Genomic DNA, 27107 nt, shown 5'->3' with positions numbered 1-27107 from the left:
TGTGTAGAACTTGGAAATGCACAATCAGAATTTATTACTCTTACAAATGGTGTTCCACAAGGTTCTGTCCCTGGTCCAGTGCTTTTTACTATTTATATAAATGATATTGTGTCAGTGGTTTCAAATTGTAAAATTCATCTTTATGCAGATGACACAGTTTTGTATTGCACTGCTGATAATGTTCAGTCTGCTGTGGGTTTGCTTCAGAGCTGCTTTAATGATTTGGAGGTTGCTCTGACCAATCACAAGTTAGTTCTGAATGCAGAGAAAACCAAAATTCTAGAGCTAAAAACAATGATTTTGAGAGTGTCATTGTTACTACTCATGGTGGCACAAATATTGAAAGAGTGTCAGAATATAAATGTCTTGGCATTCGGATTGATGAGAAGATTACTTTTAAAAATCACGTTTCTAATTTGGTAAGTAAATTTTGTAAATAAAAAAAATTAAAAAAATGGCTTTTTCTATAGAAACAAATCTTATTTTCCTCTGCACTGTAGAAAAACTCTGGTTGAGGTAACTTTTTTTTTATCAGTGTTGGATTATGGGGATATTTTATATAGGCATGCCTCGGCTGCCTCTCTAAAACCCCTAGATGCAGTTTTCCACTCTGCACTTAGGTTTATCACAGGAGATGCATAAAACACTCATCACTGCATCCTTTACAGTAAGGTTGGATGGTCATCACTCTCAGAGAGGCCCAACCTGCATACACACACATTTATTTACAAAGCTCTACTTGGGATGCTTCCTCCTTACATCTCCTCCATGTTAGCCTGGTCCTCTTGAACGCATAACACCCATTCTAGTGACTGGCTAACTCTCCAGGTTCCAAAAGTTCATTCTGAGCTCGGCAAATCTGCCTTTAGTTTCTTTACACCATCTGCTTGGAACTCACTGCAGAGCAATTTAAAAATCCAAGACCTGGTTAGTGTGGGGCATTTCAAATCATTAATGCTGAATTTCTTGTGCTCTGATTGCACTTGTTTCACCTGACTTTGATGTGCCTTTTCTGATTGATACAATGTATTTTTAACTTGCTAATGTACTTTATATCTTTTGAATATTTTTGATATTATGCATTTTCATTATTTATATGCTCGACGTCATTGTAAATAAGGGCTTACCTTCAATGATTTTCAAGTCTAAATACAGATAAAATAAATAAACAAAAAAAAAATAAAAGTAGTGGAGCCTGACAAAGGGCAATTTGTCTTTATTTTAACAAAATGACAGGGCATATCTCTTTCTCCATCTCAGCAGTCATTTAGTGCTTTTTTTGTCTGTATTAATGCTCCTCACCTGGCAGTCGTCCCCCTTGGTGCGAACCTCTCCGTTCATGTACTGTTTATCCAGCGAGGGTGAGATGCCAAAACTGTTGCCCATGCAGAGGGTCTCTGTTCTCCCCTCAGGGTGGCTGATCTCCACAGCCCCGTTCAGGATAACATACCAGAGGTCCAGCTGGAGATAGGCAAAGGATGACATGTTTAAACTGATCCATCAGTTAAAAAAAACCTTTCTTTTAAATATGCATGAGTAATACAACAGTCACAAAAGCTGGCTTGAGTATTATTTTATTTCTATTCAGTCAGGCCCTTTTTTTCCCCAGCTTTATCATATCTCATAGTCATGTGTACTCAGTATCTAACAGGGTGCAAAAATCTTTCATTTTCAATAGTCAATTTAATTTCATGATTAATTTGTTGATTCAACTAAAACGACTATAATAAGCAATAATGAGTATTAGCAATTAAAAAAAATGTTTGCATTGTATTTTTAAGGATTTGTAAATATAGCTTTTCTGTCTTCTCACTTTTACATTCAGTTTTTGTGTAATTTTCACATGTTTCAATTAAAAACGTTCAAATAAAAAAAGTCTTATTAAAGATAACAGGAATGCAGATTTAGGCTGCCTTAACTGGCTGTCTGATTTACAGTAGACGACATCCAGACTTGAAAATAATAAATCCAAACTCAGGGAAACAGCTAATTTGAAAACTAAACCTACATGACTCACCCAAAAGCAAGCCAAAATTAACTTTTTTGCTCAACATTTTAATGACGTAATTTTCTTGCTGCCGCTCTGCCTGTCATCCATTTTTCTCACAAGCCTCGAGCTACAAAAAGCACAGTGAACAGTACTGTAATGAAATAGCTCTTACATGTTTGAGGGTTTCAGAATACAACACAAATCCAAGCAATAGACCTCCAAAGCTGCACAAGAATGACTATTTAAAGAGCCTTATATTACTACGTGACATTTAGTTTATTGTGAGCGTAATGCAAGCTGTGTGAGGGATGAGAACACTAGTGAAGAGGTATTGTGTCTCTAGTGGTGGCTCTTTGAAAAGGAAATGCTGGCAGGCATAATATGGCAAACCATTCATCCCCGGTGTGAGCGGGTGGAGGGAGGGTGAATGGGCCCGGAGCTCCCTCCGAAACTAAAACTGATATTTCCTCTGCATTGCCTTTTCATTCTCCGTGTTCCTTAGTCTCCAGTTCTCTCAGAGATCCTCACTTTTTCTGCTCATCAGTTTCTCTTTCTTCCAGTCAGCATCACAATCTCCTTATTTTACAGCAGTGGTGAAACGGTAATAAGAAAGGTGAAGTAAGGTCGACAACCACATTTATACTGCGCGCAGAAGTCCTTGAGTAATTCTTTCTGTAAAGTTTCCTGTAATGTAATACACCTCATAGCATATATAATATAAATTTATGTCATGACTTTTAATAGTAGCATGCAAATATGAGTAAAAATCTATTTTTCTGGTTCATATTTTTCAAATTAGAAGAACAGTCTCCTCATTGTTTTCTTACAGCTCCTCTCCCAACAGCCATCGTCTCCTCTTTTTTGTCCTCTGAAGCACTGTTACGGCCTCTTGGATAAATAAATTAACAAATAAGGCTCGAACAAAAAGAGACCAGCAACATATACAAAAGGACACAGACTAACAATTTTGGGTTTCAAAATAAATGAGCCAAGCTTTATTTAACACAAAAATCAATCAATAAAATCAATAAATAAAATCAATGAAATATAAAGGGCTGTAGGCGCTGGCCAAAAAGAACAAAAGAGGGGTGGTGGACGTGGCTAACCATGCAAAGGGCCAGTGGACCAACCACCATCCCTAACTGAAACTACCTAACCCAAAAAGAAACTAACTACTGAAGATGGAAAAGAAAACAACGAGAAAACATGACTACCGGCGAACTACAGCCAAACTTAAACAACAAAACCCAGCAATCTTGACATGCATGGGGAGAGATAAACTAACCGGGGAAAGAAACGCGTGTAAAAAAACGAATTAATTAATTAATGAAAAGAGAAGGTTAAAAACATCTCCTCACGTGCTTGTCCGGGAGTGTGTGTCTGGCTCTGCTCTGCATGCTCCTCTGCCCTGCCACTCTAAATACTCCTCACCTGAGTGCTAACAGCACTCAGGTGTGCTGCAGCCACACAGGTAGAGAGAGGAGGGGGACCAGAGAGCCAGGGAGAGAGGGGGCATGCAGCACTCCAGGCCGCACATAACAAGCACTTTACCTCACTTTTTTAATTCTGTTAGACCACTTTAGACTATTTTTTTTATTTCCAAAACCCTTCTAGCTCACTTAGTGGGGTTGTGTTCCCTTGTGAGACCAAAGAAGTACTTCTGTTTGACCTTCAATGTAAGCGCACAGAGACACAGGCAAAGCAGAAGAAACCTGTCAATCAACCTGATTCAATGCAAACAGTATAGACGCACGGACATCCGTACAATGCACACTGTATAGTACATATGTGTGTATGTGTGTGCATGGTTGTCATGCTGACATGGTTTCTAATCCTCCTTGAGCTTGGCATCAGGCAGTTCATTGCCATTTATCACCCTGTCGGTTCTAATGTTGCTCCATGTTACCAAACTGCCATGACAGAGTGCCTGTTTCTCAGGCATGTAACTTAATTAATTAGCCATGTAGTGGCTCAGGTGATTGACAGGGCTTTTACTCTTGCAAACAGCAGTTTTAGCACATGAATAAGCCTTGGATGGAGTTAAAGTCAGTGCAAAATGTGTCAGAGCATATGAAAACATTTGGGCATGCTCCTTCAATAGGTTTGTATGCATCCTTTTATGTACTTGGGTTTTCATCCACATTTTTGCTTGGAAAATTGTTTCATGTTGGTAAAAGAGAAGATACAACAAAAATGTATGTTTTTCATTTCCGATATTACCCTGCTTTAGTTTATCTATTCTTCATCGGCAGTAGAAAGGGACTGGTATGTAAAATAAGCACTTCCTTTAATTCTCCTTAAATCCTTAAGAAGATACTTATTTAAACATTCTCACACATTAACTGTACATTTCTCCTAATAATAATGATTATAATCTCCTCTGTTATCATTCAACTCATACCTCCTGTTTGTGCTGCAGTATGACTGTGCCAGCCTGCTCCACCACCTCGAACACCATGACGCTGCACAGGTCTCTGCGCACAGACATGGTCATATTGGCAAACGCTGGCAGCTGGTGCATGAACTCCAACAGTTGCTCTGTTCGGCCCAAAAGGAAAAAAAACGAAAGGGAAAAGCAATTACAAAAAAACAAATAAAAGTCTTGTGAAACATTTAAAGAGCATGCATCGATGTAACTTGTGCATCAGAAGCAATTCCTCTCTGTTGTAAGGCTAAAACGCTTATTGATTTTTCCACTGAGGACACGCAGTATTTATAAAACAACCCTTTAAATGGTTCTCTTTCACATACATCACCAGGGCAACCATAAAGTCTAGCACAAACATGAATCCTATTAGCCAGGGCCAGTGTGTACTATCAGTGCTTCATATCTCCCTATCTGATGAGAAACTTTGATGTTCTGTTCCCACTGATCCTCTGTCTACTCCTTCTGCTCTGTGTCAGAGAACAGAGTGACCTAACTAGGACATGCAGCCTGATCCTGAAGCTCCACACTATTCCCTGCCCCTTTTATAACTTCATTCTTTACCTGTATTCCCTGTCCATTTCAGTTATATAAGATCAGGCTGGATTCTAGTGCTTCTGGAGGTAGATTTTCTTTAGTTTGCCGAATTATGGAAAACATTGTCACAAAATGAGTGTTTGAAAGTCTGCTTTAAACTCTGCATTTTCAAGCCACACTAGGTAAAGTTCAGTTGATTGTCGAATCTCGAATACAGGAGGAACAATGTAGTTTCTGTCCTGGGACAGTGGACCAGCTCTTCACCCTTGCAGGGCTTCTTAAGGGAGCATGGGGGTTTGCTCATCCAGTTTTCATGTGTCTTGTAGACTTGGAGAAAGCTTACGATCGTGTCCAAGGGAGGGAAATGTGGGGGGTACTGTGGGATTATGGGATTCCTGGGCTGCTGCAGCAAGCCATCAGGTCCCTGTGTAACCAAAGCAAGAGTTGTGTTTGCATCCTAGGCACAAAATCAAACATGCTGCCAGTGTGTGTCAGCCTCTGCTAGGGCTGCCCCTTATCTTCAATTCTGTTTGTGACATTTAAAGGACAGAATATCAAGGAGCAGCCAGGAAGAAAAATTCATCTCTGCTTTCTGCAGGTGATGTGGTTCTGTTGGCTTCTTCAGCTGGGGACCTCCAGTGTGCGCTGGGGCAGTTTGTAGCTGAGTGCAATGCGGTCAGGATGAGGTTCAACAACTCCAAGCCTCAGGACATGGTCATCTGCCAGAAAACTATGAATTGCTTCTGGTAGGTAAGGGTGTCTTTGCCCCAACTGAAGGAGTTCAAGTATCTCGGGGTCCTTCTCACGAGTGAGGGTAGAATGGACCACAACATCAACTGGCGGATTGGTGCAGTATTGCAAACGTTATACCAGACCGTCGCTGTGAAGAGGGAGCTGAGCCAGAAGGCAAAGCTCTAAATCTACTGGTTGATCTTTGTTCCGACCCTCACCTATGGCCATGAACTTTGGGTAATGACTGAAAGAATGAGATTGTGGGTTCAAGGATTAGAAATTAGATTTCTCAGGGCTCAGCCTTAGAGACAGGGTAGGAACTTGGACATCAGGAGGGTGCTCAGAGTAGAGCCACTGCTCCTTCTTCTCGAGAGGACTGAGTTGAGGTGGTTTGGGTATCCGATCAGGATGCCTCCAGGTCGCCTCCCTGTGGAGGTCTTCCAGGCTCGTCCAACTGGGAGGAGTCCCCGAGGTAGACCCAGGACTTGCTGGAGGGATTATATAGCTCATTTGGCCTGGGAACACCTCAGAATACCCCAGGAAGAGCTGGAGAATGTCACTGGGGAGAGGGATGTCTGGGCTGACCTGCTTAGCCTGCTTCCACCGCTACCCAGCCCCAGATAAGTGGAAGAAAACAGGTGGATGGATGGATAGGTACATTTTTTGAAACAGCAATTCACATTCCTCTTCTTGAAGGCTACTAGGAAAATCAACTAAGACCTCAACAGCCTTTCTTTTTTAAACAGTAATGTAATATATTTTTTTTTAATGTTGAAACAGTAGCTTGTTGAAAATACCGAAGCCTGAGTGATGTCAACCATATGGTTACTCAAGAGGCTTTAAAGCCAATCCATTGCACCTATATCGAAAACACTGGGTCAAACTAACTTCACATCAACAGACATAGGTGGAGCTGATGTGGGCACTGAGCCTCCTGACAGACAGCTACACTATGCTGGCTTATCAGCCATGCCCCTAATCATGCTTGTACCTTTATTAAGTCAAAACAGATGAAGGTTTAAAAAACTCACCCACTGTACAGGGTGTGCCTATAAACACCTGAACTAAAATATTTTGGCTAAAATCAGTTTCTAAAGCAGGCTGTAAAAATCTTTATTTCTATTGTAAAAACATGTGTTTAACATGTTCTGGTGTGAGCCAGCCTCAAGCAGAACTCAAAAAATTTGTTTTGGTTTATTTTGTTTGTTTTTTTGCACATCCAGACTGACTTAATTTGCTCAGAACAATTATACAGCTGTTCCTTAACCCTTTGTGGTTTTCAACAGCATAAATCTGAAGCACCTTTACCACAGACTGACTTCAGTTACCTTAAGAAACCAGGTTAGATGTCTTTTCTAACTGATATAAAGGCACCTGTTGAAAACTAGTGGTTTGTGGAGATTTTTGCACCCCTGTGGACAAAGCAGTGAGCTTAAAGTATGTCCAGATTTTGTCCTGTACATTTGTAAGTAATGTTTTCTGACATAAAATCTCACACTGCTGTCTTTTAACATAAACAAAGGCTGTTTTGGCAGTGTGCGTTTAGCTGGTTCCCATTAAACATTCCTAGCAACAGTGTTTACAGGCACTGAAAATCAAGAGAGGGATAATTTCTTCCTAATGAACTTTTTTAGGTCATAAAGTGGCATCTTAATTATTTTCAGTCGGTTTCATAATGATCAAAAACATTCCCACAAGAGATGATTCACTGATTGTTAAGATTTTTTTCCTGCTGACTTCTGTCACTGAAACCGGACATAAAGCTCAGTATTTGGAAAAGACTGGAGGGAGACCCTAGTTGAGTCACAAATGCTGACCTTAAAAAATAACCCCAGAGACTGATGCTATTTCTCAAAATCACTGCTATATATACATGTGCTTATACAACATAGTACACTTAAACATTTATGTTCCACATGTTGTTTAATAAAATATCACTGCTTTCCCATAGTGAGCAGAAGTTAATTATTAATTATATTAAAATATGTTGTTTTATTTTAATTTTGTAAACTTTGGTGATAAACATCTAACCCACTCCTCTTCTTATCTACAGCATCTCTCTCCTCTGAATGAGCAAAGTGTAATGCGTCAGTGGTGAAGGCCACAAGAAGGCCAAGCTCCCAGCAGGATCACAGCAGGTCGAGCCTTTACAACTCCCCTCAGCCCTCTGATGTGGTCACCTTCTCCTTCAGGACCCCACTGAGTCCCGCTAATGAGGTCGTTTCTGTGATTGCATACTGGAAGGGCACTGCTGTTTGGATACCACTGTGAGGGGTCTCTGGCTAGAAGGGGGGCTCATGTAGCAGCCCCCTGCTCATTGAATGATAGATGGTACTTCCGAGGGCTCGGTCTCTTGTTCATATGATCTTAAAATAGCAACCACTAGTCTGCAAATGTAGCAATTAGCATCCTTTTTAAGACACTATCATTGAAATCTGGGCTGTGTAGGTCTTATTATTCTGAAGTGGAGATAAATTCAACAGAAAGAAGTTAAACTCACCAATGTCATCATCATTGCGGTCTACTGGGTCTTTCTCTAGACACTCTCGGACAAGATCTCTGCCAAGAAGTGTGTCTGAAGCCCTTTCCAGGTCCTCATCTTCCTCCTCCTCTTCCTCACTGTCCACTGCGGCTTCTGGAAGTCCTGACAGGTCGACATCTCCCAGCTCGCTCTCTGTGGCCTGGAGTAAAGACAGCAAAGATTGGTTGGTAACAGTTTAAAAAATACGAATGCAGGAAAATTCTTTCGAGAAATCTTCAACAGTGGCAGATTCAAATGACACAATTACATTGTAAGGTGGAAAACTGTCCCAAACTGATTGTTTGAACCTTTTTATCATTAAAAATGTTGCAAAGGAGTAAACACTGCAGAAAAGAAGTATGCCTCCATGACTAGTTGACCTGCTGATCTTTAATAGAACAATTCTTTATGAAAAGTTGTACTCATCTTTGGCAGCACAATATGATGACAAAATGCAAGCTATTATTCCAAGCCCAGAAGTTAAAGGGCATTCAAGTAACTTAACAGGAGTTGTAGGACATTTGTGCAAAGTTAAATTCTGTGAATATGGAAGAAAAAAAAGGCTTAAAGTCAACTAAATATTATGGAAAGGAAATTATGGATAAGGCAGCGTGGCTTAGTTCAAGGTGACAATCTTTCAGTTTCCAACAACAAGTTTTATGGTTATTTGATCAATCATCGACATTTATATAAATCTTAGTCTCCCTACCCTAATCTACAGATACACCCCTAATTAAAAAAACTAATCATTTCCACTTTATTCTCCTTCTCTAGGGCCCTATGATTTCCGTTTTAACGGAATTGCAGAATCGGAAAAACGGAATTTACAATTTAACACAGAAATCATAGAAAATTGAATGAATTTGACTGAAAATGCTGTGTTTTTCAGAAAGAGGAACAAATATCTGAGAATATGTTCCTGGGGATCATTAAAGTGTTGCACAACTTGTGCCTCATCTCAGAAATGCTCGTCCCGCCCCCTCATAAACAATACAAACCAGCTGCACGGAACACCGGCAAACATCACATAGCTCAACACGGGGCGGTACAGTGCGACATTATGTTGCACCTCCAGTAGATACTGTAGTTCCCTTTGGTTGCTTAACGAGCCAACACATGTCTGCATTAACGTAGCAGTCTCATATGAGGCAGACGGACAGACAGCAATGTATGGAGGGAGATGATGAGAGACCCATTACAGTCAGGGGTGGAATACAATGCAACATTACACTGCATGGAAAGTTACAGACTGTGAGGGTAGAGAAAAGTTTAGGTAAAAGGTTTTCTTTTAACCATTTAACTTTAATGTGCCCTTCTTATTAAGTCACTATCACTATGTGTTTGAGAGAACAGAAGGATTTCTTCATTTACATTATAAACATGAGTTACGACCCAGTGTGATTACACACATGGATGTGTCTTAAAATGTTGGAAATATCTGACTGTTACACTGGTTATAATTATTTTATATCAGGGTTATCCAAACAATGGCTCCTTGGCCAACTGTGGCCCTTTTTCAATAAATTTAAGATTATTTCTATTTAATTAGTGAACACTTTATTCATTTACATAAACAAGGCACTCTTTTTTATGGTAAAATAGATGGGAAGGTTAAAAAACGGAATTTCAAAAATTAAAACGGAATTTGGAGAGAAATAAAATGGATTTCATAGGGCCCTATATCTCCCCCATGATTCACCATCCACACAAATTAGCCACCTTGGATTTAGTGACTGTACCTCTCAGCCTGAGCTAACACCATTTTCATTAATTCCCAAACTATAAAGAAGACGCAATAAGTCCAATATTATAATCCAGCAGTAATGATTCATACTCCCTGTGGTCTCCCCTGTGCAGAGGCAGACAGATGGTTGGCAGAGTTTGGGCCTATAAGGGGGCAGAGGGGCTTTTGGGTCAGGTGGGAATTGAACCGTCAGCCTGAGAGGTGAAAAGAGGAGCTCTCCAGTGGAGGTGACAGCACCACAGCCATCTGTCAGCTAATGTAGGTAAAGCTCAAGACAAAGACAATAGTAATACCAAACCTGTCTGGATTAGTCTCTCTTTTCATATATATCTCTGAATAATTTTTTATGTTATCACGTTTTCTATCAAAGGCCAAAGACAGGACAAGGGAGTGAATACTTTTTATGGGCACTGTAGAGTTCACATAAATGACAGCACAGCACAAGAGCAAACCACACCCATGTGAAAATATGGCATCCATGGTGTAATCAAAAGTGCTTAGTGTGTAAATCTTGTAATCCATAAAAAAAACTGGATGACGGATAAACAATAAGTAAAGATTAAAATGCTAACAATGTTAAAAACTAATGCCTAATTGTAATTAAATTGTAAAAATCATTTAAAAGAAGATTATTCATAAATAATGTTAAGAAATCATTAGGAGGAGTTGTGTTGGGATAAAGAAATTCATAAATCAGCCATTTATATCTAATGGATGTGGGCATAAAATTTGAAAGTTTTTTTATTCATGAAAGCAGTCTTAGTCAACTTTTTTTTTTTCCCATGCATGCTTATTATTTGGGTGAAAGCTGTACTTATACTTTTGCTTGTGCCAGTGTTTGTTTACCACTTTGTTGATCATCTTATTTTGGAAAAAAACAAGAGTTCTTAATTGGGGATAAAGAAGAGATAAAATGCTGTCAGCATAACTGTTACAGCCTTTTTGAACCGGTTATTTTAAATAACTGGAAAATATTTGTTGGTGGAAACTAGCAAATGAAGCTGGTGGGAGAACTTACTTCACACCACTCACAGATTCTCTTTCCAACATTTTAGTCAAGCTCTGTGGTTCTGCAGAGATCTGTTACCTGGCCACACAGAGGCAAGGGGATTAAGCTAACAGTACATTGCAAGTTCAGGCCCAAGTCAACTCTAGTTTCATAAATTTTGTTAATCTTGATATATCTTGCCTTGAGGGTATTTGAATCAAGTTCTCATCAGGCTGTCAGAGAAGACAACGGCCAGGCATGAAGATGATCCCCAACAAGACAGAAAACTCCATATTTTCAGGTGATAAAATTTGCAATACAATTGTCCTCAGTTTAATCTTTGTTGGAAAACGGAGGCATTCTAGTTGTTGGAAGGAGCATCCTTAGAAAAACAGCAAACTTTCATTCCTTCACTCCTTCTTTTATAAGCCTTTCAGTGGTTTGACAGTCTAGTTCACTCAGCATGCAGGATGTGCTCTTTCAGTCCAATTCCCTTGCTTTCAGAACAAGTTTGAGCCATGAGGACATTTCTTACAGAAGAGGGACATCAGATCTGCCCACTGACCCCCACATTTACAGAGCTGTGACAGAGTAACAGAGGGAGGACAGAGACAAAATGAGACAGGGATCCACAGAAGTTCAGGATATACTGAATATATGTGATGAAAGAAATATGAGGGGAGCAGAAGAGAGAATAGGGTGATTCAGAGGAGATGGAGAATAATAGAAAGACAGATGATGACTGAAAACTGAGGGAATATATAGAGGGGAAAGGGCTGAAGGGAAGAAAGGAGGAAGTCAGAACAGAAATATTTAAAAAGTTGAGTTAAATACTCTGGTTTAGGGGCTAGAAGAAAGAATGAGTTGGTCAAGCCCCAAAACAAAAACAGCCCGTTACACTGACAGCGAAGGAGCACAGCTGACTGGAGGGTCAGCTTTTTAAGACAGCTGTAAACAAACACAGGGCCGGGTCAGAGACAAGCTGATGGGATCAGAAGCGTGTGATTAATATCTAATCTCAGGATGAAGAGATCAGGTCTCAGGTGTTAAAACGTCTGACCTGTGTTGACCCGACTTACATCAATCTGCAAACACCGGCAGACAGGCTGATGAGGGACGACAGGCTGAGGTGCATAAGGAGGTTAAAATGTCTGAGTGATGTCATTTTAGTTGGGTTTCTATTGAGACCAGCTGGCTCTGTGAGATTCAGCTAAAGGATTCTATAATTTACAGGCTCCTTCAACTATTACCTTTTTTTAAGGATTTATTTTTGGGGCTTTTAATGCCTTTATTTTATAGAGGAAGGACAGTGGATAGACTCGGAAGCAGGGAAGAGAGTGGGGAGAGACATGCGGTAAAGGGCCTCAAGCCGGATTCAAACCCAGGCTGCCTGCGTACATGGGTGGCGCCTTAAACCACTCGACCATCTGCACTCCTCAACTATTACCTTTAAGTGACACCTGACATGACTGTAGAAGAGATGAGGTTAATAGTCCCTCATTTCTAAATGTTGTGCTGTTCTGTCCAATTTATCTTCACCATGTGCTTGGGTTAGGGTCAATGAAAGTAGACATCGCCGGGCTGGGTATCAAGGTGGGACAAAATATCAGAACAGTGATACTTCCTGATCTCTGTGTAACTTTAAAGATGCCTCATTTTGTTTTTAAATTATGCAATCACTTGCATGCTTTCAGCATACTTCAATATGAATCACAATAATCAAGCTGATTTGCTCCCTCAGTTGTGTTGCATATAGGACACGCTGCATCTATACTGTACACTGATATCAGATCAGTTGATACCGAAGCCAAAGACTCAAAACTGTCATATAGTCCATCCCTTATCCTCAATTTTAAAAAATGAGGATTAGGGATGTTCATAAGTGAAATCCAATTACTAAGAAACACCATCATCACATAACAACAAACTTTAAACACTGATTTGCGCCTTCAAAACTAGCTCATCAGTGCTCAAAGTGGCTCACAACATGCCTTGCAAATAAAATATCTCCGATGACTCACTGAAAACCTTTATAATGGAACTCAAAAACATCTGGTTATGTGCTAACATTCATCACTGACACAAACTGGCTCATTAGTTTTATGGCCATCAGCACCAATTGATCAAAACAGCTCATTTTCTTTAATAAGCTCATTAGCTGAAGCTACCAAACATCACCAGCTCAACCGATACATGCTTACGATGCCAACGTGATGTTTGCAAACAGAACTCCTCCACTTCCATACATAATGTGGGCACAGGACTAGCAGAGTGAAATACTGCGGCACCCTGTGCAGGAGAGCCAGAGCTACAAGGTAATTTTGAAAGGTTGATGGATTTCATTACAACTTCTTCTGTAAAGAGGAGAGATTAGGAGAGCGGAGGGATTAAAATGATGAGATGACAGCCGTGTCATGTAGCCTTTTATGGATTATTGATTAGTAGCCGTTTAAATACCCTTCTCTCAAGAGAGGGATTTAATACCAAAGCACACTGAACTACAGAATACTTGGAAATGTCATCTAAAGGTAAGGCTGCTACACACACGAAGAGAACATAAGACTGCCTGGCAACAACATGATGCTAAAATGCTAGAAAACTAATGGATTCAAATAAAAAAAGACACAATAACGACTCCTTAAAGGTATGCATACTTTCAGTCCTTCAACAGAAGGACTTGGGGGAGACTTGGAGGTGAAATGGGATGGGATGAAAGGATTCACTTACAAGGACCCAAAACACCCTTCTAAGTTTAATATAAATTCAACATTATCTGTATAACTTCTGTCTGAACTGTATCTTTACCCCTTTCATTTCCCTGCAACTCTTTAATATACTCCATGACATGCAAAGGGTCTATTTTATCAAGCCAAGATGAATATGTTATGGATTCTACAGGTGAAGCAAAGGTAAAGATTGTGTTTGAAAGGTTAACTTAATTTCCTGCAGGTGACCTTTTTTCCACAGCAGGATGTGCAGAGGGATCACCAGGATGCACAACTGGTGCACAATCATTAGTGTCATACTCAGGGTCATAGGGAGGGACCTTTAAAGGGCTGACACTGATGCAACTGGTGCAGGAAACTGTAGAAAATGTAGCTTGAGAGAATAAAACATCAGTAAATTACTAATGACATGGATCAGATGTTGACTATAGAGGACAGGGGTTTGATAAGGTTCACTGTTTTATGTATTTCAAGGAATAGTGGTAGCATGGAGCAGGAAAACTTTTTAGCTTAACTTAGGACCAAAGACACCCAAATTGATAGATGAATGTAACATGTAACTTCTTCAGCTTTGTAACTTGAAATTGGAGCTTTCAAAACGACCTGAGAGTGCTTATCATGAATACAAAGAATAAGGCAAAGTGAGAGGATGAATGTCAAATAACTCTTTGTCAGGCTACAGAAGATTATTCATTTCATGATTTGCCTTTTGTCCCACATCTAAACCTGAAACATGAACAGAATATTTTAACACAAAAGCCAGTTTTGGGTTAATCTCTAAAAAAAAAAAAACCCCAGAAAAACCCCTGATGAAATGAATGATTAAAACAAGCAATTCTGTACCCACCTGATAAATATCTGACAGACTGCTGCTCCCAGAGTCACTCGCAATGCTGCATCCTGATTGGCTTGGAGGCACATGCATCACCTGCTGATGGGCGTGGTCTGTTAGGTGCATCTTATTGAGGTCAGCAGGAAGCTGTTCAGACAGACAGGAAGAGAAGCGTGTATGAATTTAAGAGGCAAACTCTAGAAAGTCACACAACAAAACACACACTCAGTTTTTCATCAGCCTGAGAGCCAAAGCTGGTCTGGCACAGTTTCACATGCTACAATCAGATAATTAACATGAGGAGGATAGAGCTGAAGACTCTTCAGACTGCTGTAAATTATGATACAAGGCTGCTGGATGATCTGATGCTTGGTAGACAGGAGGGGGTGGAGGGACATTTTTATATTTGGTGTGACCTCATCAAAACAATAGAAGTGTAAATCCTGGCCTTACTGTCTTAATTTGCTATGACAGGCTTTTTCTTAGTGCAGACAGCGAAATGTCATGAGCTATCAGAGCACAATTAATAGAAAAACTGGCTCAAAACAAACTCAAAACAAGCTATTTCAACTACTAAATCATACTGGACAGTGAAAACTTTCATGATAAACTCTTTAACCCTGTGAGCCATAAGCTATTTTTTAACCATTTTGTCTTGGCTGGACTTATTGTCTTAAAAAGCTTATAAATAGTCAACCCTGTGGTTTACAGTCAAGCTCTAAACATCCTTTTTTCTGCAATTTTTCTGCACAAGCTTGTTCTCTCATCTCTTGGGGACCAAAAAGTGAAAAAAAAGATCATTCTGTGACAAAAAGTCTTAAAAAAATTGCATATTTACAAAAAAACCCTTATACTTTTTCTATATTTGCTGACTATGAGACATTATATACAGTTCCTGCCTGAAGTGACAGAGGGTTGCATTTCAGGCTGTGTGTCTTTTTCCCCTCCATTATGAGTATTTCAGCCTCCTCAAGTTTTTAAGTGTATAGACGCGCTATTTGACAGAGCATAGCATGAGGACATAACAGAACATTAGCTGACACAGCCCATGTAACATCTGTTTCAGGAACACATTAGGGGGCTTATGCTAAGCTAGCGGCAGAAATGATCAAAAATGGATTAAAACATGGATAAGAAGTCATTCAATATCAGAGTTACTGGAGTGGATTTAATCTTTAAAGACCCAGGAAAGTCATCCAAGTTCCAGGCTCACTAAAATAGCTACCGTAAGGGTTAAAAGAAAGAAAAGTAAACAGCCGTGATTTATGGTTCAAAAGTTATTTAAATAACCTGTTTCTTTTCTTGTCGTACATAGCGACATCAGTCTCACAGGGTTAAAAAAAAATCAGTTGATATTTGCTGGTCAGTCTTTTACTTCAGTATTTTGCACAACAAAATGTGCAAAAAACAGCTCAACAAAAGTCTTGTTTTTTTCTAATTTGTTATCAACTTTGGCGAAGATGGCATGCTCAGAAATTAAATTGCTAAAATTTCACTGTTGACTGAACCCTTCAGATTCAGAAGGAAGTAAAAATGTCAGTCTAGAGGTCAAATCCCTGCAAGAACCTGTATGTGTCTGCAGCGTCTCATCCTTTCCCAGAGCACTGCTTTTTGACCTGAGTAAGAGGACCACAATGCAACTTTCCTTAACAGGGAATGACATACAAACAAACCAGATCAGTCGTTTCACTCAGTTTTCCAAACTGATTTTTTTTTTTTTTTACATAGAATTACAGCAAACGATGAAAGACTGAGCATGAAAAACTCTATTATATTTGTTCCCAGTTTGAGCTATAATTGCTTTTGTTCAATAGATTCGCAACTGTGCTGCTGTGAGGACACAAGGATGTTGCTAAATTATGGCAATCTTGTGCTGTTTTTGGAGTTTGTGACTTAAAAGAATATGTAAACAGAAGGAAAGTTGAGCAATATTAATTTCAGGACCATGGAGAGAGGGAGACAGGCAGACAGTGGTTCACTACAATACTCCATTGTTCCTTGTGTTAGGTCTTTTTAAAAAAAAACTGGTGGTTTATGCTGTTTTAACTGCATGTTAGAGCTTGAGAAGATAAACCTGACCCTAAATTAAACTAAAAATCCTTGACCACTTGACTCAAAAGGTGACAATACTGCCATCCGAAAAGATTTCTCCTTGTCAAATACACTGATTATTACTGGTTAGCGGGAAAAAAGGTAGCTGTTTTACATGTTCATGAGCAGATTTGTCAAAGGTTACTCCCTTATTTATCCAACAAAGATTCAAGTTTTTAGAATTGCAATCCCTGAATCACTCGATAAACAGCAGCAACAAAAGGGAAGGTCCTCCTCACACATAAATAATGGGAAAGAAAGAACAAAAAATAGGTCAGTCAGTCAGGTTTTTCTTCAAATAGGATTCAGAGACTGACTAAAAAGGTCAACAATTTGATTTCCAATCAAAAGAAACAGCTATGCTTCATCTCTCTTTGTACAAATGTTCTTGGTGCTCCATCAGCTCTCAAAAACCTGTGATTCCTCAGCCTTACCAGCTTAGATCGAGACAGTGCCAACGTGAGAGAAGATGTCCTCCTGCGACACCTGGCAAACCTACAGCAAACCTCCTCCATCGCCACACCAGACAACACGGGCTGTCCAAACACACACATAAAACACACCAAGACTTTCACACCATCCAGTCAAATAAGCAAACCAAACCAAACTGGAGCTGGGAAGCTAACTGGGGAAGGCTGCAAGGAGCGGTGGTGCCAACATGTAATATTAAAGATGATGAGTCTGGGGGTGCTGCCCCCTCAGTACTCTCTTCTAATAGGCCTGTTGTACTGTGCAACCCCACCAGCACTTAACTCCCCCACTCCACTTCCCCACACCCACAAGAAGACGAAGAGTTAAGGGGGTGGAGTTTAAGGAGTTCAATGGCTTGTTATTAATGTGGCACATTAGAAAGGAAGATCAACGTATGTGCACTAGATTCAAACACCACTATGAACCCGTGGCTTGTGTCTTAAATCACTCATTGCTGTTTATACTTGAGTATAACAACAGCTAGATTTCTCTGCAGCCTGAAATAGTAAATGTTAATAATGTATGTAAAAAAGGCCACCACTTATTTTAACAAATACAAATGCATGTATTTTCTCCTACAGGACTAAAAAAAAAACACAATTTTTGTTTGATTTCACCTCAGTCATCTTGAATTTGCATTATGGTTTTGTACAGGATTTAGCTTTAAAAAATGTTTATTTGTAATTTCTAGTTCTGCAGTTTGCATTATTTGCATGTATTTTGTTAAAATTAGAAAAGATAGCTGAAACCAAAACATAACAGAGTTCTTTGCAATAGATCGGGCATTCAGCATTAGTTCAAGCAGACTATTGAATCAAGCATGGCCCTGTATTTGAGATTAGCTGATCTTGTGCAAGCCCTCATCAGCATTTGCTTTAAGCACGCTATTGGCTTATCACACTCATGCTGCCATATTTAAACTGCTCTACGCTGGCTACCTTTTACTGCTCCTGCTGAAAGGCACTTTTTGCAACCCTCCACCACCCCAGCTCCTCCTTTATTCTGCTTCTGACTTAATCAAACTTGTGCTATTAGTTTGAATAGAACTTTACAGCGATTTTACCTTGCTGGAACCCTGTTTATGTGAATTCAACATCATTGTTAGGAGGTGATGTCCAAAAGCTGGTTGTATTTACATTGATCATTGTAAGACTAAATGTATGACTCTAACAAAAATCTTGAGCCAGAACTCAGGTGCAACAGATTCACTGTCATATTTATCTAAAAGTTTAACAATCCTGTCTAGGAAAAGTGGATTAGATGGCTTAAATATCAATGAATCTCCTGCTTCTTTCTCCTTACAACTTAACATTTAAGTATGCCATTGAAAATAAATATGAATCAAATAGACAGCATCTCCGAATGTCATCATTGTGTACACTGCAAGAACAAATGTACATAATACATATCTGCTTTACAGTAACTCAGAGATGCTTGTTCAGTATAGGCCTCTAACATTAGTTTCAGTATGACGAAGGATTGTATAAGTGGAATCCATTACCATTACAGCAGCATAATGTATTGTGTGTTTTACTAACAGCAACTACTGGAGTTATTGACTAAATCAAACATGAACAGGGAGAATCCTCTCTTCACTGACGGACAGTCTTCATTACCGGTTTGTTATGTTTGTGTGTGAATAAGGAGACAAAGGGAGAAGTGTGAGGGGGACAGAGAGTGATTGATAATTTCATCACAGGTAAATACTTATTGATTTCTATATGATGTGTGTTGTAAGCCAGTGATGATAAAGCAGCTACCATGCATCCATTAAAGGCATTTGCCAGAAAACACAGGCATGTATGCAGACAGAGACTGATGTGTCAGACTGCTGAGCCATATTGGATAAAACTACACAAACCTCTTCAAGACTTGTAGCAATGGAACATACATCTGACAGCACATTTATCAAGATGGCTTCTTTTCTAGCATGTTTCATCTTTTCCCTTGAGACTTTTCAAAAAGTCACTACATTTTGTCATTTTGCAGGACTACAGTGTATTTGTGCATATTTCAGACCTGTTGCAAGGCAAACAGCACAGACTATGAAGTCACTGGTCCATTAACAGCCTGCTAATGTTCTCCCCAGGCTCCAGCAGCTGTGACATCCTCCTGCCATTACCAGCTCTCTTGCTGTTGAGCAGTGTAAACAATGGAGTCTGCAAAAATAATGATGAAGACTTCTGTTGGTTATTCATTTATTCCTTGTAAAGAATATTGTTTAATTCCTTCCAGGTACTAAAAGGAAAATACAAAGGTAAGGACCAGGAGACAAAATTCCTCACTCATGTTTCCTCCAGAGCTGCCAGAGAATAAAACAAGGCAATGACAGACAGGGGGATTTTGTGTGTTTGTGTGAGCGATAGAGAGAAAAGGGAGGCTGGCAGACGGGTGAGGGAGTGATGTGGGGAAGCGAATAATTGTGGTGGTCTCGTGGCTCCTATTCACACCGCAGACTTAATCCCGTTCTAATCCCCCTCTTTCCCTCTCCCACTGTGGAGCGCCGTGAGGGGGGTTTATGGGGGTCTCCCATTCTCTTCATGCATTAAGGATGAGAGTTAGGAGATTAAATATAAATGGGCAGAGTTCCTTCAGCTGTACAACTCTATCATGTCAACCAGCAGGGACAATCAGGGGAGGATGTAAATGTAGTGCTTTCACAACACCAGACACTTAGAGTCTGATTAAGTCTGGATAAAATTCAACCATCAAAACCATGAAAGGTGCAGCAGCAGTAGAAGGTTGAAAATCCACAGGGGCAAGCCTGGGAAAGGTTTAAAAACCATGTTGTTTTCCCAGATGCAGTTTATGAATGCATGATTGGCATGGACAAAATCTTTCCCTATATTTCTGTCTGTGGGACTCTCCCTGTATCCTGCTCTCAGACAGTCTAACCATTGACTCGACTGATGACCCTGCTCAAGTTTTCTGCCTTTTTTTTTTTTATTTATTTTTGGCCTTTTTGCCTTTATTTGATAGGACAGTGGATACAGTTGGAACAGGGAAGAGAGCGGGGAGAGACATGCAGGAAATAGTGCCACGTGCCGGACCTGAACCCGGGTCGCCTCGACTACCGGCGCGCCAGGTTTTTTGCCTTTTTAATGGAAGTTTTTCCTTGCCACTGCCAAGTGCTTCCTCGATATTGTTTCTTTACAGTAATATCAGAGTATGGTCAAGCTTTTTATCAAGTTTTTAGCTAGCGTTAAATATCTGGACATCGATTCCTGATGGTTGATCTACCACTCTCGTTCTTCACTCATTGCCTCCATTTTAACAATGAGATTAACTTGCTGTGGGCCTGAGTGCTCTGTTCCCTCTCTTTCCTCAGAGATAGAACAAGCTATAAAGCTTACCATTTGCCTTCAAACACAAGACACTAAGGGTATTTAAGGCAATTTAGTGTTTGGTTAATCTACAGCTACCTTGTAGCTCAATGTGTAGGGAGATATTTAGGGCATCCTCAAGGATTTTAACGGCTGACGCCTTGTCTAAAACTAGCAAAATACACTGAAATTGGTTGATAAAGGCACCAAGAAGGGGTCACACCATTAAAGCAGAAGAAGAAAGAGGGGGAGGGAAATGGTTGAAGACGACTGTAGTGAACTCCTACTTGACCTTGACCTATGCTTTGTATTATTTCATAGCTAATGTAACCAACTATTGTTTCAGTGTATGCTCCATTAGGATACAATTAAACAACACAAGGACTAAAAGGACACACAGACCTCAGAACTGACTATATCGGTGCTAATCAGAAGGAAAGAAAGACATCTTTAGAATAAATTCAGAGAGAACAAAAGAAAAAGAGATAGGCTAATGGAGGATGATAGAGAGATTTATCAAAAGAAATGGGGCATGACAAAGACATATACACCAATACAAACGATGCGATGAAGAGGAACAGGAGAAAGAGCGAGAACAACACATTAAGATGAATAATAAAGAGGACGAATGGCTTATCTGAGTAATTAAAGAAAATGTGATGAGGCTGATGAATTCTGATGAGGATGATAATTAAAGCGGGTTCAACAAACAATGACACAAAGCTATGAATATAATTTGTTGTTGCAAATAGAACAACAAACTGCATCAGTATCCCAGAGAGAACTATTTCTCAGCTGAAGTTTGCCCATATATCTGAGTAGTATGACATCTTTGTTATTGTGAATGCATGCTTGCAAAACGTGTATAACAGAAGTAAGATGGCAGAAATATGTGTACTTATGTCTGTTTATTGATACATTTTTAGAAATATGAAGGACGCATTTTAGCTAGACTTGATAATTCTGCAACAGCGTCTTGCTCCTTGAAAAATACACTCAGATAGAGGTTTGTCTTTTATGAGCGACCATTGTACAACATTATTTATTTTTACCATTTAACTTAAATCTTCCAACCAAAAACACCAACTACTGAAGAAATCAGTTACAAACTCCTTCATTTGACATCCTCCAACTTTTCTAAAACTGTCAAACACATTAATCACTCCTTAGGATGATCACAAAGGTTGAATTTTGTGTTTTTCCATGACTGAAAATGTGTGCAGGCTGTGAGGCTGAAGGGATGATAACAGTTCAGCTCTATTTGAGAATTAGCTTATCCAGAAGAACCAGCTACAGTACTCATACAGTAACACTACAGCTGAGTATAGAGGCATTGTTATGGAGGGTGAGATCAGACATATGACATGAACAAGGTCGGCCTGTAGAGGTCAGCAATGACAACTAACTTGTCATGACTACAGAAGAATAAGCAAAGCCAAGCATCTATAAACCAGTAATAAATTACATTATAAAGGGATGTGCAACCATCTAAATGTCATACTTACTTCTGTCTGCATGTGTAGTTGTTGATTATCCAGTTTTTTAGGTGTCAAGTGTTTTGGTCTCACACACTAATGTGGAAATGATGAGCTAATATGATTTTTGCTGCTATGACTGCATTGGATTAAACAAGAAATAATGATAAGTGTGTGAGTTTTCTATCGACAACCTTTTAGATAGAACAGTATAGGGAAAAAACAGACATTAGAAAGTTTTAAAAATTACTTTCCACAATTATGATACTCATTAAATTTTGGTGTAAAATACTCACTTTTAATGTCAGTTTACTCATCTATAAGTTAGCTATGTCCTTTATACAGGCAAGATCAATATTCAGTATAAAACGCTAAGACATGGGCCATTTTGATTGCAAGTGCAGACACCACCATTACACACTGCACACGATCTGACAGGAATTGAATTTTGCCCTTATTTATAGTGCATGCTTGGAGATATTGCCGTGCAGACCAGGTTGGGAGTGACACTTTTTAACGGCTTTTCCCTCATTTGGTCACAGTCATACATTTAAAGGTACAGTATGTAGAATTCTGTGCCGAAATTCCTATGCTACATAATTTTCTTATGCCTTAAAGAATCTTAAATATTTCTTAAGTTTTCAAAGACTGAGAAATTCTTAATTTTTTATAACTGTAACAGGATGTTTCTTTTAATGGCTGTCATAGGTTGTGAGTTCAATCTGACAAATTGGCTTCTGTACAATGGCTCCCCTGTTTGCAGCACGTTCAGACCAGCGATCCTCAGCTCCTCCCATCTCCTCGGCCTCCTTCTCCATACTACTACTAGTTTTTAATTGAGGACTCTTTTCAATAAAAACAGCGCCTCATAAGGCGTATATACTCAACAGGAAACCACCTCTCTGTTTTCATTCATAAATGAAATGAGGTAGAAATGCACTGATAAAAGCACTTCCTGGTCCCTGTGGAAGCAACCCAAGATGTGCGCATGTGCGTTGGAAGCATTTTGACTTTAATCTCGAAGTGCAAAGGATTTTTTCCCCTTAACATGGCCCTATAACTCTTCTGTTGAGTCGACACAGCAATGAACTGGAAATCACTACAAAGGAAAAACAGACTGTGTCCTACATACTGGTGCAGTTTTTGTTCCGGATTTGACAGAAATTGCATACCAAAAAGAAATCTGTTGCTGTTGTATTCAAGCAACTGTCACCATGTGTTGATTTAAGTCTGAGCACATGATTACAGGAGAAGTTAACCCACATACAGTAGCAGAGGTTAACCACCATGCAAAGAGTTAGTCTCAGAGCACATTTAAGTGTTTCATTCTAGATAAAAAACACCTGCTGGTACAGTCATGAAATTGCTCTCTGGGTCTCTATTTTCATTGTTTCCATTCAGGCAAACTTGCTTTGATTGTCTTTATTTACTCCATGATTACATATGAAACTCTGTTTTCCTGTCACCTCTTTGGTCAGAGTCCTTTTGTTTTCCTTCAGCCCTTTATTTAAAATGTCCTTGCCTTCAGTCATGTATTTTTTCTCTCACTGGATCAAACGCCATTTGTGCTACACATGCAGTTCTGTTTCAATAAAATGCCTCAAAGTCGCCTCATCAGACTAGCCAAGCCAGGTGAGAACATCGGCTCGGATGTCTGGAATTGGAAAAACAAACACACAGAGAGACACAGAGACTTACACACACATTTTGAAGGTTCTGATTTAGCACTTGAAACATGCTTTGATCAATCAAGGTCACTTTTGGCTCGGACTAAAAGGGTGACCATGTTGGGAAAAAACACATTCTGTGATGGAGAAAGTGCCATGCATGTTAAGCACACATATTTATGCAAAAGGGAAGGCTTTTATGACACAACAGAAGAGCTAATGAAATATGATGCCACAATCTACACTCAGTAGACTGTATTTGGACTACATTCATCTACTGGACCCATTCAGTAAAACACTGAACTTATAGAATGGGCTCAGTAGCACACAGCCATGGTTATTACTGAAAAGTGCCAGACGGTTGGATTAGGATACAGTGTAGGGAGGCAGATGGAAATAGAGAGAAAACAGAGGAAACCTGAAGTGAATCTGACTGTGATGAAGTGAAAGGAGAAAGTGTATGAGGAGCTGAGAGAAACTGAGAGAGCGGCATATGATTGAGACTGGAGTGAATGAATGTGTGTGTGAATGTGATAGAGGTAGCAGTGAGTTGGAAAGAGCATATAATAGAGATAGGGCTGACAGCGGGGGGAGGGGTGAAATGAGGATAAAGTGAAAGGGAGGGCACAGATGGAGATAAAAAAGACTTGAATATTCTCTTAAGAGTTCAATTCTACCTCCATCCAGGCTGCCATATCTCTGGCACCATGGCAGTGTGACGGCCTCTCCTTCTCTGTGTTTATGTGTGTGTTTACGTGTGTGTACCGGCAGGGGGAAAGGAGGACATATAATGAATTGAAGTTGGAATTAAGGACGACAACTGCAAAGGCAGGCGTAGCACAGAGAAGGGGAAGGAGGGAAAGAGCGAGCAGAGTTTGATGGAGACCACATGAGGAGTGAGATTCAGAAATACTGTCAAGCAGAGAGGACAGCGCAGACATATAAGCAAGAATTCGTCAATTCTTTCTCTGCACAGCCTCCATCTCCTGCCAGCTCTGCTTTGTCAAAGACAGCTCAGTTACAGGGAATATGCCCACCAAAATAAAATGTGTGCAGCATTGCATAAAACCACTTGCATCACTTGCACAAGCACTGCACTTTATGAAATCCATGTAGGAGGCATAAATCTTAAATTATACTGAAGTGTAATAGCCCATTTATACTTTTCAATATACTTTTGAGAGTTTTCAAGTTTTTTTTAATGATTTACATTCGGTATTCCATTGGCTGGATAGGCATTTTCTAATTGTGCAAGCGCCTTGAGATATGATTCCTAAAGACACGCTGAAGACAAGTTGTCAAAAGGAGTCCAGTCAGTGCTTCTGGCCATCAGTCAACGTCCAGACCTCACAGGAGAACAGAAAAACTAGAGGAACCAAGGTCCAAAAAAACTGTGACAATCATCCGCATGCCAGAAGCATCGATAAGGTAGGTTGAACGTTGCTGGTGGTGCTGAGGTGTCATCAAGACTGACTTCAATTTAACATGTAAAGAGACAAGAGATACTGTCAGAGAAAGCAGCATGCAAGTTATTTTTAGAGAGGTACCTTTTTTTGGTACAACTGCCTTGACATGAGGTTGTGCAGCAACTGACACATCTAAGTCAGAGCGACTTGACAAAAATAAGCATTGGAACATCTTCCTTTAAACGTCTTCACAGTGCTCTCCAGGAACATATGCTCAAAACCGTTTTGCGAGAGAAAAGGAGACACAAATGGTTGGATCCTGAGAGTGTAGCAACTTGGTAGAAAAAAAAATTTTAGCACATTTTTTATAACACTTTGTCTATAAATCACTCTAAAAACATTTAAATCTTGGTTATGAAAAAAATCACTTCCTGAGATGTGGCATGTGCTGGGTTTAGAAGAACAAGGTTAAACTATCTTGGGCTGGCAGTGTTTTGGATTTGCTTGGATAGAAAGAGAAAGTGCCTGGCAAGCCTGATTATTGGGTAAACACAGTAAGTTGGCAGTATCTCCACTCTGTCGTGCCAGTATTGTGACAGACGGGATGCTGAATGGCACTGTCACCAACACTGCCAGAGGCCTGTGACTTTTGCCCTAATGTCTGAGAGTGATGAAGGAGAGAGATGTGGCAAGGGATACACACAGAAAGAGGAGACAGTGAAGATAAACTTAGGAAAAAAAGAGAAAAAGAAGGAAGAGTGTTTCTTTGTCCTCATTACATGTTTTGACTCATCAACATATAAGTGTAAAGGAAAGCTAGGAATAACGCTCAGACAATAACACGATCCTGAATCAGCAAACGAAGCAAAATAAGTATTAGTACTCTCATGCCATGGCCTGGTGCTGGAGAGGGGGCGGGTGCAGAGTCAAGCTCAACGGCATCTCTTTTGTCCCGGCCTTTTCGCACTTGATAATATCACAACACCAGCTGTTTCTTGGCCCTTGGGACATCCACAGCATGAGCAGGGGCTTGCAGCAACCCTACCATCTGCCTGGACAGCACCCTATGCTGTGCCACTCGCTACATCCATCTTATTCCAAATTAAGTCTTAGTCCTGAACCTTTGCTTCAAGTTATAAACAAGTCATTTACTTGTTTTTCTGGCTGGTGTACAAGATGTTCTGATTTGGCATCAGGATTGCAGCTTTAGTGAAACTCATATCGTTTAGAACTAACACAAAAATTAAGTTGCAATCCTTTTTTGTTGTTTCTTGACTCTAAAGTCATCAGATTAATGAGTGAAGTCTGGCTTGAGTCCTGGAATATGGAAATTAGTTTGTTAAATCACTGCCACAAAAGATATTAAACACACAACAGTATTGGTTTCACAAGAAACTGTCTGAACACTTTGAATAAAGACCTTCATTTGTTGGTGTAAAATTACCCTGAAACATTTCATTATGCCTCAGCCCCACTCTCCATTCCCTAGATCTGAATTAGTCTAAATTTTCTTGGCGAGTAACAGCTCTAAATTGGCTGCGATGTCGGCTCATTCATACCCCACAGTCTTGAGGACTCATTCAAAGTTGTGGCGGCTTACACAGTGAAGGAGATAATTAGTACGGGTCAGCACCCCTGCAGAGTCAAGTATTCTTCTCTGGAGGACTGAAGAGGTCTGACTGTATTACAGACCGGCTTTAGTGGAAAGTCCTCCCAGTTGGCATCTACAGCAAGTGAACATGCGTGTATGTGGTAGCAGGAAGCAGACAGCACTTGTTGCCAAACAGCATCATATGTTTTTCTGAAAGTGATATTCAACCTCTAACAGGCCTGTTAACCTTGTCTTTGACTTGTTTTCACATATGGGTGATGAAATGTTCAATGGACCCAAACCTGTGGTGAGTACAAAATGTTTAAGCATGACATTTAAGTGCAACACAGGTGGTTACTAATGAAAAAAGTTGGCAAAATGTTTGTTTTGTAGAATCTATAAGGCCAAACCCAATCTATCTTTTCTCCAGGGTGGAAATTTGAATGAATGAGGTTTACTTCTGCTAATTCAACCGTTTCCTGCACCAATTCATCTTTTTCATCACATCCACTCTGTATTCTGCAACTCCTCCTTTATTGTCCCGCTGTGGGACAATTTAATGAATACATTTTCATGCTATGGTTAAAG

At 39.8% G+C, this 27107-nt stretch overlaps 1 protein-coding gene across 8 annotated transcripts in view; it reads right to left on the bottom strand.

Moving 5' to 3' along the window:
* LOC121518508 (rap guanine nucleotide exchange factor 6) overlaps positions 1–27107 on the bottom strand; it is a 211753-nt gene that overhangs the window by 51006 nt on the left and 133640 nt on the right. For all 8 annotated transcript variants that reach the window (XM_041800853.1, XM_041800857.1, XM_041800854.1 and 5 more), the window contains 4 exons: positions 14511–14642; positions 8185–8365; positions 4392–4528; positions 1303–1461 (listed from right to left, as the gene is read on the bottom strand). In XM_041800853.1, coding sequence (XP_041656787.1) covers positions 1303–1461; positions 4392–4528; positions 8185–8365; positions 14511–14642 — 609 coding nt within the window. The remainder of the gene's footprint in view (positions 1–1302; positions 1462–4391; positions 4529–8184; positions 8366–14510; positions 14643–27107) is intronic.

This window comes from Cheilinus undulatus, linkage group 12, assembly GCF_018320785.1.
Source record: "Cheilinus undulatus linkage group 12, ASM1832078v1, whole genome shotgun sequence".
NCBI lineage: Eukaryota > Metazoa > Chordata > Actinopteri > Labriformes > Labridae > Cheilinus > Cheilinus undulatus.
This window is presented reverse-complemented; position numbering and strand designations above follow the sequence as displayed.